Raw genomic sequence first — 16,848 nt, forward strand, 5'->3', positions numbered from 1 at the left:
GACCTGAGAGATTAAACAACGCTGACAGCAATCCAACTCAATATGTTCATTACCTTGCTTAATCTTCCATAGAATCATCAGATGCTTAAAATTTACATTTCGATTAGCAGTAGGTGTTTCTCGATATTTAAGACCCCTCGTAAAAATCTCTCTTAGATTTGCATTATTGATAGCATTTAGGTAGCCAATACTACGTATCTAGCTGGGTAACACTTGTATGGGAATGTAGAACAAGAGCTAACTACGTATCCAGCTGGGTAACACTTGTATGGGAATGTAGAACAAGAGCTAACTACGTATCCAGCTGGGTAACACTTGTATGGGAATGTAGAACAAGAGCTAACTACGTATCCAGCTGGGTAACACTTGTATGGGAATGTAGAACAAGAGCTAACTACGTATCCAGCTGGGTAACACTTGTATGGGAATGTAGAACAAGAGCTGAAGGAAAAGTCTTTCTAAAGTTAAATGGGACTCTGTACTTTAAAAGGTGTTTATTTAGTAATGAACACAGTCTAAAAAAACACAAAGAAGTTGTAAATTACACAATAATAATAAGCACATGAATTATGTATAGAAACTATTCATAACATACAATCCTCTACTCTCTACTGTTGTAATGTCGGTGTCCATGACGTCATCACTAATGGAGTCAAACAATGCATTACATTGATATTACTGCATCCTTGACTTGACAAATTCCTGCATTATCAATGTAGTCGTTACATCCATATGGCGCAGCACTGCCAACATGTAATGTTCCTCTCGTTGTCTAAGGTACAGGATACGACGTGTAATGTTCCTCTCGTTGTTTAAGGTACAGGGTACTAAGTGTAATATTCCTCTCGTTGTCTAAGGTACAGGATACGATGTGTAATGTTCCTCTCGTTGTCTAAGGTACAGGATACTAAGTGTAATATTCCTCTCGTTGTCTAAGGTACATGATACTAATTGTAATGTTCCTCTCGTTGTCTAGGGTACATGATACTAAGTGTAATGTTCCTCTCGTTGTCTAAGGTACAGGATTGTCTAAGGTACAGGATACTAAGTGTCATGTTCCTCTCGTTGTCTAAGGTACATGATACTAAGTGCAATGTCCCTCTCGTTGTCTAAGGTACAGGTACTAAGTGTAATGTTTCTCTCGTTGTCTAAGGTACAGGATACTAAGTGTAATGTTCCTCTCTTTGTCTAAGGTACAGGATACTAAGTATAATGTTCCTCTCGTTATCTAAGGTACATGATACTAAGTGTAATGTCCCTCTCGTTGTCTAAGGTACATGATACTAAGTGCAATGTACCTCTCGTTGTCTAAGGTACAGGTACTAAGTGTAATGTTTCTCTCGTTGTCTAAGGTACAGGATATGACTTGTAATGTTCCTCTCGTTGTCTAAGGTACGGGATACTAAGTGTAATGTTCATCTCGTTGTCTAATGTACAGGATACTAAGTGTAATGTTCCTATCTTTGTCTAAGGTACAGGATACTAAGTGGAATATTTCTCTCGTTGTCTAAGGTACAGGATACTAAGTATAATGTTCCTCTCGTTATCTAAGGTACATGATACTAAGTGTAATGTTCCTCTCGTTGTTTATGGTACATGATACTAAGTGTTATGTTCCCCTGGTTGTCTAGGGTCCATGATACTAAGTGTAATGTTCCTCTCGTTTTCTAAGGTACAGGATCCTCCGTGTAATGTTCCTCTCGTTATCTAAGGTACATGATACTAAGTGTAATGTCCCTCTCGTTGTCTAAGGTACATGATACTAAGTGCACTGTCCCTCTCGTTGTCTAAGGTACAGGTACTAAGGGTAATGTTTCTCTCGTTGTCTAAGGTACAGGATATGACTTGTAATGTTCCTCTCGTTGTCTAAGGTACCGGATACTAAGTGTAATGTTCCTCTCTTTGTCTAAGGTACAGGATACTAAGTGTACTGTTCATCTCGTTGTCTAAGGTACAGGATACTAAGTATAATGTTCCTCTCGTTATCTAAGGTACATGATACTAAGTGTAATGTTCCTCTCGTTTTCTAAGGTACAGGATCCTCCGTGTAATGTTCCTCTCGTTATCTAAGGTACAGGATTCTAAGTGTAATGTTCCTCTCGTTGTTTATGGTACATGATACTAAGTGTTATGTTCCCCTGGTTGTCTAGGGTCCATGATACTAAGTGTAATGTTCCTCTCGTCGTCTAGGGTACAGGATACTAAGTGTAATGTTTCTCTCGTTGTCTAAGGTACAGGATACGACTTGTAATGTTCCTCTCGTTGTCTAAGGGACAGGATACGACGTGTAATGTTCCTCTCGTTGTCTAATGTACAGGATACTAAGTGTAATGTTCTTCTCGTTGTCTAAGGTACAGGATACGACTTGTAATGTTCCTCTCGTTGTCTAAGGTACGGGATACTAAGTGTAATGTTCATCTCGTTGTCTAAGGGACATGATACTATTTGTAATGTTCCTCTCGTTGTCTAAGGTGCAGGATACGACTTGTAATGTTCCTCTCGTTGTCTAAGGTGCAGGATACGACTTGTAATGTTCCTCTCGTTGTCTAAGGGACAGGATACTAAGTGTAATGTTCATCTCGTTGTCTAATGTACAGGATACTAAGTGTAATGTTCATCTCGTTGTCTAATGTACAGGATACTAAGTGTAATGTTCTTCTCGTTGTCTAAGGTACATGATACTATTTGTAAGGTTCCTCTCGTTGTCTAAGGTACAGAGTGTAATGTTCCTCTCGTTGTCTAATGTACAGGATACTAAGTGTAATGTTCCTATCTTTGTCTAAGGTACAGGATACTAAGTGTAATGTTCATCTCGTTGTCTAAGGTACAGGATACTAAGTGTAATATTTCTCTCGTTGTCTAAGGTACAGGATACTAAGTGTAATGTTCATCTCGTTGTCTAAGGTACATGATACTATTTGTAATGTTCCTCTCGTTGTCTAAGGTACAGGATACGACGTGTAATGTTCCTCTCGTTGTCTAAGGTACAGGATACTAAGTGTAAGGTTATTGATTGTATGATATTTTTTCTCAAATACGGACAGTAATAGACAGAATAGAATGTCAGAGAGGATGTGATATTATACGAACATTGATATTTCCCGCAGTTCACTGCCGAACGATAAACATTAACCTACAATAAGGAAACTGCAACAGAAACAAAGAACAGCTTAAAAAATAAACAGTGTCTGAATTTGCAATGCGATGCAGTAACGTCGTGTTTGAAAGGTTGTTTAAGGTTGTTCGAAGGAACAGTGAGATACAGCAACACCGTGCAATTTAAGATCCGATGACATTTCGTTTAAAGTATTGAAACAGCATATTTCTTGTTTAGGGGAATGAAAATGAAAGCCTAAAAGAATGAACAAAATAAGTTTGATGATATTGAGATGGGTGAAACTGTAGCGGAACTTGACTGGATCGTCGGCTAATTGGTAGAGCGTCCGTCTAGAGTTCGGATGGTCTCAGGTTGAACACCGGTCTGGCCGTGTATTTTCCCGCTCCAGCTACGAAAGGATAAGGAAAAATGACAAACTTTTCTTCAATGATAGCTCGTTTAAGGAAAAAAAAATCCAATAGCAATCTGAGATTTTCCATAGAACTTTGATATACCTATTGAACAACGTAGCGGGAACTGTTCTTTCTTTCCCATAGATTCAATACTATCTGGATACATTTAAATGTACATTAAACCGAACCAAACATTTCAGTTAACAAGACTTCCAGGGTTGTAATGCCAAGGACGTCTTTCGCTGTCTTGGAGTTATACGCCAATGAGACAAAGCCTATTTATGAGAGAATTATTGGGGCTGATAAACTATATTGTCATTCTTCGAAAACACATTTTTTTCATATTTTTTTTCAGGGCCATCTCTTTCATATGACCAGATTTTCAAAGTTTTACTCCGTTCAAATCCACCTTCAGGTACCGGTGTTACCAGTATATTCATATAACATTTCTATGTGTTAGAATCCTACACCAGGAACCTTTAATTCAACTTTTCGTCATTGTCTGTGATCATTGACAACATTTCATGTCCTCCAGACAATATCACTTTGGATCAATGTATTGCAAATTTGACAAAAAAATGAAAATGCATTACAATCCCCACCCTTACAAACATCCTTATCGATAGGGCACACTAACCTGGCTCCGGGACCAGAATACACCACCTTTTATAAATGCTTTATTATCATGACTGATCTTCTTGGAATTGAGCACCAAACACATGGCACATAGTTAACTCATATCAATATATATAAGTTATAAGCCGGATAACCAATGGGTGTATACGTACTGATATGAAGAACATGTTTGTGAAGTCGTGACTAAATGACGCGCGTTATTCAATTTGTCTGCAATCCTGTGAGAATTATAGGACAATAACTTTCCAAAGAAGGCAGTTTAATGCTTAAATAAGCCTTATTGGCTGCTAATTAACGTTACATGGACAATGTAAAAGATAAGAATATTAAATGACAAAAACAAAACTTTCCCTATTTGGATATCATATTCAAAAGTCTATGTTATCAAAGCTTAAGCTAGCTTGGAGAAGATATTTAATCAAAACCCCGTTGACTCTATACTTTTTTAAATATGTTTATCCCCCAATATTAGCCATAATACAGGAAGTGTCCCTTTCAGGGTACAGTTCAAGGGCCTGCGTAACCCTGATAGCGCCCGAAATATCAACTTGTAATAGAAATATAAAGTGGATAACTGTTCATGAAAAATGAACAAACATTTTTGGAACTAATAGCATGGTATAAAGGACATTGATATTTATCGGAAAAGTGTCCCGATTTGGGTACAGTGACATTAAGTGTTCTTATAACCGATTTTTTTATGATTAACAATATTAATCAATTTCCTCTTGTTATGTTTACAGTGTGTTCTTTCGGTCACTTGACTTTTAAATTAGATATTGCCAAGCTAGAATGGAGTGATTTATTTAACCAGATGAAAAATCCGGAAATATGACCCGGTATGGGACTTTTGTATTAGGTACATCAAAGTCTGCAAAACGCTTCACGTTGAGGCATGTACAAGTAGGCAAAATTAAGCTTGTATTTAAGTCTGATTTATTTGTTTGAGACGCAACGAAACGTGCGAAGACAAGGATCATGTCGAGGTTTCGAAAAATGACGAGCGGACCCGAAGCTGCTGTATGTCTAGGTAATTTATTTTTGTCATAGTGTTAAGTATAACCGCATCCAACACTTAGGTGATGTCTTAATGGTACGTATTGCCCATAGGTGCTTGACACACAAAAACACAAGACGTGTGGTGTAAACGGTCGGACCACATGTACAGTGGTTCGTTTATCCTATCAAATAAGGTCGGACCAAGTAATCTGATGCTGCTTTCAGGTGAGCCTTGACAAAGCCTTGCAAGGCCTGCAGAAACCTTTGTATGTCCGCCAGGATTTATACCCGAAATCGTTACATTTATTTTTAGCTCACCTGGCCCGAAGGGCCCAAGTGAGCTTATATTTATCCCATGGCCCAGCGTCCGTCGTCTGTCAACTTTTCCCTTTAAACGCTACTAGTCCTGAACGGCTCAGTGGATTTTGACCAAATTTGGTCTGTAGCATCATTGGCCAAAGGGTTTTCAGTTTTGTATAAACGGAGGGTATGGTCCCCCTGGGGGCAGAGGGGCGGGGCCAAAAAGGTAAATCTTTAAAAATCTTCTTCTTCTCAACCAATTGAAGGATTTTGACCAAATTTGTCCTAGAGCATCTTTGGACTCTCAAGGAGACTCAAGTTTGTATAAACGGAGATAGCCCCTCTGGGGGCCGAGGGGCAGGGCCCAATAGGGGAAATAGAGGATTTTTTTCTCCTACTATACAAGTGAAGGGATTTAAACCAAATGCAGTCTGAAGCATGATTAGGGACAAAAGAATCAATTTTGTATAAACTAAGGTGTGTGGGCCCCTTTCTAGGGGCAGATAGGTGGGGCCCATTAGGGGAAATAGAGAAAAACATCAAAGATCCTTCTCCTTTTGTACCGATGAAGGGATTTTTACCAAATTTGGTCTGGAGCATCTTTGGACAAAGGAGACTCAAATTGGTATAAATGGAGGGTGTGGCCCCTCTGTGGGCATAGGGACAGGGCCCAATAGGGGAAATAGAGGTGTTTTTTTCTCCTACTATATAAGTGAAGGGATTTAAACCAAATGCAGTCTGAAGCATGCTTAGGGACGAAAGAATCAATTTTGTATAAACTGAGGTGTGTGGACCCCCTTCTTTGGGGCAGATGGGTGGGGCCCATTAGGGGAAATAGAGAAAAACATTTAAGATCCTTCTCCTTCTGTACCGTTGAAGGGATTTTAACCAAACTTGTTCTGGAGAATCTTTCGGCAAAGGGAATCGGTTAAACCAAATGTGGTCTGAAACGTGCTTAGGGGGAAAAAACTCAATTTGTTTAATTTATATAAAAAGGTGCATGTGAGACACAATAGGGGAAATAGAGGAAAATTGGGACATAACATGGAAACTCATTTTCTTGGTGTCTTTCCCACCAAAAGAGATTTATATGTAGTTCTTCTTGCAACTTTGTTTCTTGTACTCCTTTGATAAACCTGTATGGTACTCAGCCGGTTTTAAATTGAAAAATAAAATACCAGGTGAGCTATAAAGGCCTCTTGTTCATGGATTCTGGTCCTGTGTTCTGACCATAATGAGTGTTATATGCATAGGTCACTGTACTCCAACAATGTTAGAAGGCAAAAAGGTCAATTACTTACCATACGGTAAATTAATTATGTTATAAATCATCGGCTGTGTATTTTCAAATTATTATAATGTTTGTATGTAATAATCTTTTTCGTAGACAATAATTGAGAATAATGAGTACCCAGTGGGGTAAGATTGGGACATATTGTACACACTCTCAGTCCTACATCCCCATCCTAGCTTAATGGAATGTATATTCTTATCTCTGTTACAAACACATTTACTTAAACTAATGCTGTTCATGAAAATTCATAACATCACTTCAAAAAAGTATCCTGCATTGAAAAAGCTAACTTGTGAATTATTGTGTTTTGCATCCAAGTTCACATGGGACTGATGCACTGAGGTAACAATAACTTTTTAGAGCTCTCTTTCTGATTTTCCAAGAATCATTTCAGTTTCAGTTAACATGCTTTGAGGATTTTGTTTCCCTCAGAAATTTGTATGTCAGAAATGAAGTATAGTTTCTCTTTCTTCTTTGAATGCTTTGATTGTGTGATATATATACTTCAGTCTGTAGAGTAGTCTTATCAAGAAGAAAAAAAATTGAAGAAGAAAAAATCAGAAAGAAGCTATAACATTTACTCAATGTTAGATTACTTGTATGCAATATGCAGTTAAAGATAACTATTATGCATGATTTCAACTTGCAGCCTCCATGTTCAATTCTTCATTGGGTGTGAGACATGGGTAAGTTATAATACTATTTTTTTTTTGTTACTGTGATTAATTTCTCTCTTATTTATATATACTGGGGCCTATCTGAAACCTAATAACAATCTGTAACATAATACTTCTTATATGCCATCGTACATTTATGCAGAGTTATATTGGTCAATCATTTACAGCAAAGTGTAACTTTGTAAACTAATCAAGATTTGCATTTGAAAATAATTACTCTTTTCAGTATGCTTTTGTATATATCTTCTAACGGATATCAAAATGCAGATCAGATAATGGAAGTCAGATGATATTTTGAATTTTATTTACTTCATTAAAGAAGAGAAATTCATGAAATTAATCATGATTTTTGTGTATGAACTGTTTGTACAGATCTTTTGAGCTGTACTAATATGATACACATAAATGCTGCCACAGTTTTATGGTTCTTAGAATGTTTTGAGATAAAAATACTAAAAATGTTGATAGCGTAAAAGTACATGAAGAGCAAAAATTAACATCAGAGTCTTTGGTGATTTACTTGCAGATTAAAGTGCATAGTTGATGGTGACAAAGAACTTTTCTTGAGGTCAGCCTCCCTGGTACTGCAGAACCTGGATATTGAGGTAACTAATACCCAGACAGTAAACACTGCTAGCAGATGAGGTAACATATCAGAGTGATGCTATTCTGTCAGATTGATTTCAGTAACTATTCTCATGCAAACGAAGTCACAACTTGATATTCATAGAATGGTAACGGATCAGGCTGAGATCGGTAATGCACTAGACTTCCGTTTCATGGAATGTAGAAAATTTCAGATTTGTTCCTTGAAATAAATTTAATCATAGGGAAATATTGCTTAAACTTATATAATGGACAAATTTTAACTTAAGCAAAGGTATGTTATGAAACCATAGCCAGGTTGCGATCAGTGCTGGGGTTATGATACATCATACAAATTTCAATCATGAAATTCGTAATATGATTAACATGGCACTTGAGCAAATATCCAGAGATCAGTATATTAGATATTGCCGGGGGTTAGACAACCAACAAAATCACCCCGAGGGTTGGAGATTTCTATGTTACACCTTCAAGGTAGGGGACGATTATTTTTGACCCATCCTATTATTTCAGTCACAACTCCACCGACAATAATCTGTCATGTTTGTAAACAAAAACACATGTGGGGTATGAATATTGTCATTCACTTTTGATGACGTCACAATTACACCGGTGACACATTTTAATGTTACAATTGAACATGGGCTAGTCGACACCAGGCTATCTCCCCCTAGGGGGTGACAAGCTGATCTTTCCCAGTTCAAACGGGAGACACACCTATGAAGGGTGGGTGGGAGAAATAAAGCTCCTACCAAATAATAGATGCTTTATAGCTATAGCTACCTGAAAGAATTTGGCTGTGTTATACATTCAAAACAGAACTTTACTAAGTAAGATATGAAATATGGTTTAATGAGGTTTTATCCAATGAGATGTCTTAGTCTCGCTCTGTCAATGAATGCTGTTTCTCAGATTGGCTATTGCTTAAGGTTTGAATAAATCTTACTGTTCAGATAAATAAACTGTTCCAGAGATAAATCAAAGCCTCTTGATCAGTAAAAAAAATGGTTGGTTACCGAAACAAATCCAAGTTGAACTATGGAGACTATTGGATTTTCTGTCCATTTATAGGATCAATAACAAATCAGACCAACAAACCAGAAGACCTGAGTTCAGACTGATCTTGAGGTGACTTTTAGCTGATCTGTCAGAAAATATTTTGTTCTGGGCTACGATTGTAAAATCTCATCATTATCCATAGACTTCAGTAAGAATTGGTGTCCTGATATTTTATAGTATGTGTTACCATTGTTAAATAGCTTTAACATATTTAGTACTTATGACATGGTATACATTTACAGCATCCTGTGGGCCAGTACCTTGTCAACACCTGTCAATCATTCCACAATAGTCACGGAAATGGAGTCAAGACCCTCCTCTTTCTGATTGGGGCACTGATGAAGATGGCTGTCTCTCAGCGGGAAAAGGTATAAAATGAAGAAGTTTTCAGAAAAGTGAACTTCGTTGATCTATTTGTAGTGTTAATTATCTGCTATGTAATTAAGATATCTGCTCTATTTCTAATGTTGACTATTCACTGGAGAATTGTCTGCTCTATTTCTAATGTTGACTATTCACTGGAGAATTGTAATATGGTCAAATTAATAAGGACTGAGATGAGTTATTTTAGTTTTGTTTGTACTTGGAACTTCTCTTATATCTCTGAAATCTAAAACCCCACTAGACAAATAATTCATGTTCTCTTCGCAGGCCATACCTGTGTGTGACATCATGTCGGGCATGGAGGAAGGGGTCAAGCAGTGTCAAAAGGTCATGGAGGAGGTCAAATTACCACTCTCTGATGTCATACAGTCATGTGACCAATGCCAGTGTAATATACATTCACCAGGCAGTGAGGATCAGCCAACACATGGAGAGGATGCTGTGACAAAAACAGAAGTGGGTCAAGATGTGGATCATTGTATCAGAAACATGTCCGTAACCGATCAAAGTGAGGTCAGACAATTACCATGTGATATAACACATTTACCTACCAAATCAGATACCTCTCCAGTGTCAGCTGTACATACTGTGGACATGGCCCAGCTTACCCTGAAGGAGAACAAGGTAGATCCTGGAGAGGATTTGGATTGGTTCTTTGAAGATGACCCCTTCATTCAAGGTTTTGACATTGCTAATAATTATAAAGTTCAGGGTCTTCCAAAACCAGATTTTCTTGGAAACAAAACAAGTGATTCTGTGAAAAGGGAAGTAGTAAACCAAACCCATTGTCACGCAGATGATTCAGATTTTGACGACTGTTTTGATGACATTCCCAAAGTTCACAAGTTTGAGCTGACAAAGTCAGGTTCCGTTGATTCCAGGACTACAGAGCGACCCGTTTGCAACATTTCAAACAAATCATTTAAAAATTCATTTGATGTTTTGGAAATCAGGAATGTTGTCCCAGATCTTACACAACCAAGTCAAAATCATACAAGACAGGAAAGTACAGCTGGCGATGTGGAGGATGAGTTTGATTCTTGTTTTGATGTGGAATATGATAATAATGAAGGTACTGCTGGGACACCCTTAAATGAAGGCCAGCAGACAATAAGAGGTCAACAGGTCAGAGGTCAAGGAGTTTTAGGTCAATATCCACCTGACAGGAGTAAAAATTCCAGTGATATTCAGCCAGAGACTAAAAATATGGAAAAGAAATTACAGGATATATTAAAAGGAAAGACAATAGCTATGGGAGAGAAACACAGATTATTATATAATTCCAGTCGCCACTTCAAAACAGTAGAATCAACAATAGACATACACAAGCAGAATGAATTAAGTACAGATCAGAAGGGTGACTCCCATTGTGTCACACCTCCTAGGAACTATGATCATCTACGTCTGGCATTGACTTCTCAAGGACAAGGTCTAAAATGTCAAAGTCAAAGAAATGTGATTCAAAATCAAACTGGTATATCACAAGACAAAATGAACAGTTTGCATAGTGAGAGTGAGGTCAGTCTAAACCAACCACCTTCTGGAGACACACAGGACAAAGTGAATACAAAAACACTAGATACAATAAACACAGGCAGTGAAGCTTTGAGGAGAAAGCTTGACATTTTACTTGAGAAGGCAAAGTCACGGAAAGTGTCTGGGGCGATGCTTCAGAGTCGACACTTTAGAGAGATAGGACAGAGTATGAATGATAATGAACAAGTTCAGAGGTTAGAGGTCAAAGATCAGCGTATTAAGAATGATAGGACATGTTCTGACAATCTGATACTGAGAAATGAAAATGATGAGGCATCAAAAGCATATCAGATGTTAGAGGTTAAAAGTCAGGAACTAGTTGTTCCAGCACAACCAGGCCAGGGTTCAGAGGTCAAAAGTTTGGATAGAACATCGGTTCAGAATGAGGAAGAAATAGGAATGTGTACACAAATGATGTCAGATTCAGTGGCAATGGCAAATCAGGGCTGTGATGTAGACTCTAAGCATGGTTCTATAAATAGAAGGAAGGTGTGTACATGTACAGCCAGACAAGAGATTGACAGATGGGCAGGGCTGAGGGTCGTGGCCAGGAATGCGAGTCATAGTGACGAGGGTATGATGGATGTTCTAGTAGAGGCTGCCATGTCGCAGTCGAGGACAGAGGGAGGCCAATATATCAACCGGGCCAGGTAGTATTACTGGATCTGCTAACGAGAGTTCTTAATCCCAGACACATAAAACATATAAATAGGTCAGAAAAAAACCCAATTACTGAATCACATAGCATTCAGTTAACTTTACTGCCATTTTATTATGTGTCTCTGTTTGTGCGTTGATTCCTATATACAGGGCATTTTCCACTGTGGTAATGAACTGAGAAAAAAAATTGAAAAGATATTCCATCACGCAACTTTTTTTCTGGTTTTGAAAAATAATAAATATATGTATTTGAAAAGTTCAAATGATATAGACATGATATTTATCTTCGTGTGTAGAACTTAGCATGGTAGTCAGAACATCTTGTAGGAGAAGCTGCCCTTTGCTGAACAATATAGAAATTTTAATTGTAACCTTGCGAACTAATGACCATGACTTTGTTTCAGCTTGACCTTGGACCTGCTGTATTGTTGTGTAACTCTTGGTCCCTTAGCTATACCTCAGCTTGTGTCTGGAGTTGTCATGACTGCTCATGTTGTCAACTTACCACTAGTTCATCGATACAAGGGCAGAAAACTCAATACAATTGTAAGAAACTAAACCTAGAGACTATAGGTACCATCTTATCAAATTAGTGAATTTCTTTTTTTCTAGTCCTTATTATGGTGAAGCAATACTCTATTTGCATGTACATTTTTCTTAAGCACTTATGCATTGACAACTGTAGTATGTTTAGGAAATATTGTACAGGAGGCACGGTAATCCAGTGGTAGGACGCCGGGCTAATGACTGAAGGGTTGCGGCTTCGAGTCACGGCATGGCACTGTGTTGTATCTTTGAGCAGGATACTTTACTCCGCTTGTTCCAGTCTACTCAGCTGTAAATGAATACGTGGTTGGGCAGTGCTAGAATTGAAGAATGCTAGCTGTGAGTGCCAAAATGGCAGCACCGGCTGTATGCTCCCCAGGGAGCTGAGAAAGATATTGGCTGGTTGCACAGGCCCTTTAACTACGGATAATAATTTGTGAACCCCTTTGAGACGACCTACGAACTAGATTGTGATAAAGCGGTATATAAGAACCTCAAATTTTTATTATAATTATTGTAACACTCATTGTAATTCTTCACATTCTTTAGAGCTTATGATATGTTGTGGTGTCTTTCATCTTTTTCATTAAAATGACTTACCCGGTAATGGCGAAAACCTAAAAACCACAAATTCCTGCTATTTGGCTAGTATGTACTTTGTATGAAGTGCAAAAAATAGATTCTGTAAACGACCTTGACCCTCTTTCAAGAACTTAGGTTCAAATATGTTTAAAAATTTCAACAACATATAAGATCAGGATAAAGCCATCACTTTTGGGTATGATATGTAGACTTGCAGTGAGAATCTTCCTCTTTCCTATCATAATGTTGAAGTTTAAGGTCAACTTTGAGTACTGGCTTGGTTCAAATTTAAACATGTATAGGTCATAATAGTCAAGAAACTTTTAAAATCTTCTTACTTTCAAACTTTTACAGCTTGCTAAAATTAGAAGTTTAATGTCTTACGTGACATTTACTGTTCGGATAATTACAGCAGTTATGTTGACATGAACAATTTCAAACTGATTCTAACACCGAATGATATACATGTAGTAACACATGCAGTAACCATTGAGTCCTGCCAGGATTGTCGATCACTAATTGACCTTTTGTGTCTGTTATTTCCTTGTATAAATCTAGATGATCAATGGAGATATCAAACCAACTTATCGCCACATTGGATATAAACGTCCCTTGGATGTCCAGAAAACGATGACTGCTAAAGATTTCCTCCAGGCTGATAAGGGGTCAGGCTGGTTAAGTGATGTGACAGAAATACTCCACAAGGTATTACAGATAATGTTACACAGGTTCCAGGAAGTATTGGAATAGAAACTTATCTTGTCACCATATTGATGTAAACATATATGGATTTGTGGATACACAATACAATTTTGGATGTAGATGGAGAAACATGAATAGTTTATTACCAGGTACACCAGAAAATCAAAATAAATTTAACTTCACTTATTTAAGAAGTTGACTCATCTTGTCAGAAAAATTGCCACCAGATTGTATTATATATGAACTCTGGATCCATATTGAGTCTGTATTCAAGTATGAAATTGTGTTTTTTCAGTTCTCTGTTACATGTCTGCTTGTCCGTGGCTCAATCTGTGATGAGGTCAAGGTCATGTGTGAAACATTTGGGGTCATTGCTGTAGAGAATGTTCCATATAAGGCATTACAGGTGATGTGTACAGCTACAGTAACCAGCATGACTACCTATCTGTCAATGACTGAGAAGGTAAGTTAATCCTCCCCTGTATCATTAGCATACCCCCAATTTAATATGAAATTGCAGGTGAGGAATACACTGTAATCTGTATACAATCATTTAATGTCCTAATTGGCATCAACTCATTACTACATTATTAAACACTGAAAAATGTTTTCATACATTAAATTGGAATAGAAAAGATCAATGCATTGCAGATAGTAGCTTTTTAGAGTATGGAATTAGATAGTCCCTGGGTAACACGTACAGTTGAAGTTTATTATGGAAATTGGGTTATCTCCCTTTGTAATACACATTGCATCCAACCATTTATTGGTGCTAATGACCTTCCTGTGTTGATGGACCTTTAAGCATGTAATGACATTGACATTAAGAGTAGGGGCATTTTCGGGNAGGTTTTGGAAATAAACTTAAGGAAACTGTTATATAAAAGCAGTTCATTTCTGATATGGCTGTAATGATAATTTGTCATGTTTGTTAACAGACCAACGTATGTGCCAGTGTTTCCATGGATACCTACACGGAGAAGAGGATGATGGGATGTCAGGCCAACTTTGTGAAGGTGACCTGTCATAACACACCTGTCCAGGTACACATGGCTCTCATCGAATTATCAGTCTATATTTATTTAATCATTGAACAGAAGAAATGTAATGGAACTAAGAACTGTCACACAATCAGAAATCAGCCCGTTATAATTCTTTTATTTTTAACTCTCAGTGATATGTTAAATTGTCTTTTGCATATGCTCTGTGAGAGGATCAAAATTTCTCCATCATATCAATGTCAACCTTCAGCAATGACTGCTTGAAGTTATCTCTATTGTAATGCAGATCAACAGCATGTTTACTTCCTGTGTTACTGGTTAAGGAATACTTCTACATTCATTTCAGACTTGTGTCGTCAGTCACCCTACCACAGGAGGTGGGGATCTGATGGAGCAGGACTTCTGGCGATGTGCCAACATTCTGTCTTCCCTCCTCTCTTCAGGACATGTCCTTCCAGGAGGGGGTAGAACGGAACAGCTGTGTAGTCAAGCTTTACTTTCAAGCTCTGGTAAGTTAAAAGAAGATGTTACACAAAGTACAAAAGCAAAGTTTATAAATGATATCACACAAGGGATTTATGGTAATGTATTGTGTTTTTGATTGTAAATCTCTATCATATGAGTTAGTGAACAATATTGTGTATTATGCACAAGCATGATGTTAGATTTCTAATTACCTAATCTGACAGCATTTCTGATAACCAGAGATACATGTAAGGTCATTAATTTGTAAAATGTTGAGAAAGTTGTTTCATGTCACCAAATTAAGTCAGACTTAACTAGATTTGCCTGTAGAGTGACTTGGTCTTTACTTACAGCTGCTGTAACTCAGGACGATGCTGTAACCTCCAATCACCACCTACAATATGTTCTACAAGATATGGCTGCAGTACTACATGATTATAATATCATCGTCAACCTAAATACAGGTCAAGGTCACTCAGATCCTCCTCAAAACCAAGGTCAAGGATACACAGAGCTTCCTCCAATCAAAGGTCAAGTTCACTCAGACCCTCCTGCAATCAAAAGTCAAGGTCACTCAAATCTTCATCCAATCAAAGATCCAGGATACAGAGATCCTCCTCCTCCAATCAAAGGGCACGTTGATACAGAGGCTGACCGATTGACAAATGTAGGTCAAACAGTGTTTAAATGTAACATAAGTCAAGGTCAAGATCACAATGGTGTTCTGGAAAATATGCATAGAGACGACTTTGGCCATAGTAACCAAATTAAGAATGTACATCATTTGAAGTTTCCTAGCAACAGCGATAAGCAACTTCCAAGTGATATGGACATTCAGGATACAAACACAGGTTTGGGAAGGGACCAGTTGTCTGACTATGGGGAACAGCCAGTCTTGGAGCTTAGGGGGAACATGTCTGTGATATTTGATGACTACAAATCCAAGAAGTTCAGTATAAAGACAGCCTGCGACTTTGTTGGTACTGTTCTGATGTGCGACTCATACATTGTGACGGGGTTGGACAAGACCACAACCCAAGATTTACATTCAAACACTACAGACTTTATAGCTAGACATTTATATGATGTGATACTATGATGAATAAAGTAAGCAATTTATGTTTGGTATGAGATTGTCGAGTTACATTGAAGCCTGACCCCAGTTACTAAATTTGGTTGAGACAGATTGGCATGTTTTTAAGATTAAGTTTGCTTTGAATTTGAATTTTTCACACAACATTGGTTACATTTAGCCAGACTCTGGGGTCTGGAGGTGTATGATTCCTCTTACAGACATCAAGATATTTTACCTAGAGAAGATTGTGTCGTGAACAAAAAGTAGGTCACAGCAACCTATATTTGTACTGACCTTCATAAAAAGAATGTAGTTTCTGCAGCACTTTTTAAATATTATTTCGTGTGAAATCATCAAACTTTAAAGATAATTTTAAATATTTGGTACATTCAATGAAAACAGAGTGTCAATACCAAAATTAAGTTACAGCAACCTACTTAATTAAAATTCTTGACAGAGCAAAATAAGACCGTTTCAAGGGCATTTCTCATGCATGTAGGCCATACCATAACAAATCGTCCTCCATGGTTGTTTACAACCCAAACCAACAAACAGTTTCATGGTATACAGCAACCTTGGAGGAACCAGCACAGTTAAAATGGTGGAGTGATACAAATCTAGTTACATTGTATATACAAAAGGAAAGTCAATGATAAGAGTACCATATTTTTAATCTTTTAATACAAACAAGCAAATAAGAAATTGTAGATAAGAGATAGAATATACCCAAAATATCATCAAATTGATTAATTAACATTTGAAAATGTAAACATTGCACTAAAAGTAACAATACATTATCAGAAAATAATAAAACAA

At 37.5% G+C, this 16,848-nt stretch overlaps 1 protein-coding gene across 1 annotated transcript; it reads left to right on the plus strand.

Moving 5' to 3' along the window:
• Nucleotides 1-5,090: 5,090 nt before the first annotated feature.
• LOC110446369 lies at nucleotides 5,091-16,084 on the plus strand. The gene is made up of 11 exons (XM_021491493.1): nucleotides 5,091-5,176; nucleotides 7,389-7,425; nucleotides 7,943-8,021; nucleotides 9,324-9,449; nucleotides 9,733-11,651; nucleotides 12,066-12,207; nucleotides 13,348-13,494; nucleotides 13,787-13,954; nucleotides 14,430-14,534; nucleotides 14,839-15,001; nucleotides 15,311-16,084. Exons 1-11 carry the CDS (start codon nucleotides 5,125-5,127, stop codon nucleotides 16,054-16,056), a joined length of 3,684 nt encoding a protein of 1,227 aa, XP_021347168.1. The 5' UTR covers nucleotides 5,091-5,124; the 3' UTR covers nucleotides 16,057-16,084.
• Nucleotides 16,085-16,848: the final 764 nt, after the last annotated feature.

The sequence above is a fragment of the Mizuhopecten yessoensis genome, unplaced genomic scaffold (assembly GCF_002113885.1).
Source record: "Mizuhopecten yessoensis strain PY_sf001 unplaced genomic scaffold, ASM211388v2 scaffold321, whole genome shotgun sequence".
NCBI classification, from domain to species: domain Eukaryota; kingdom Metazoa; phylum Mollusca; class Bivalvia; order Pectinida; family Pectinidae; genus Mizuhopecten; species Mizuhopecten yessoensis.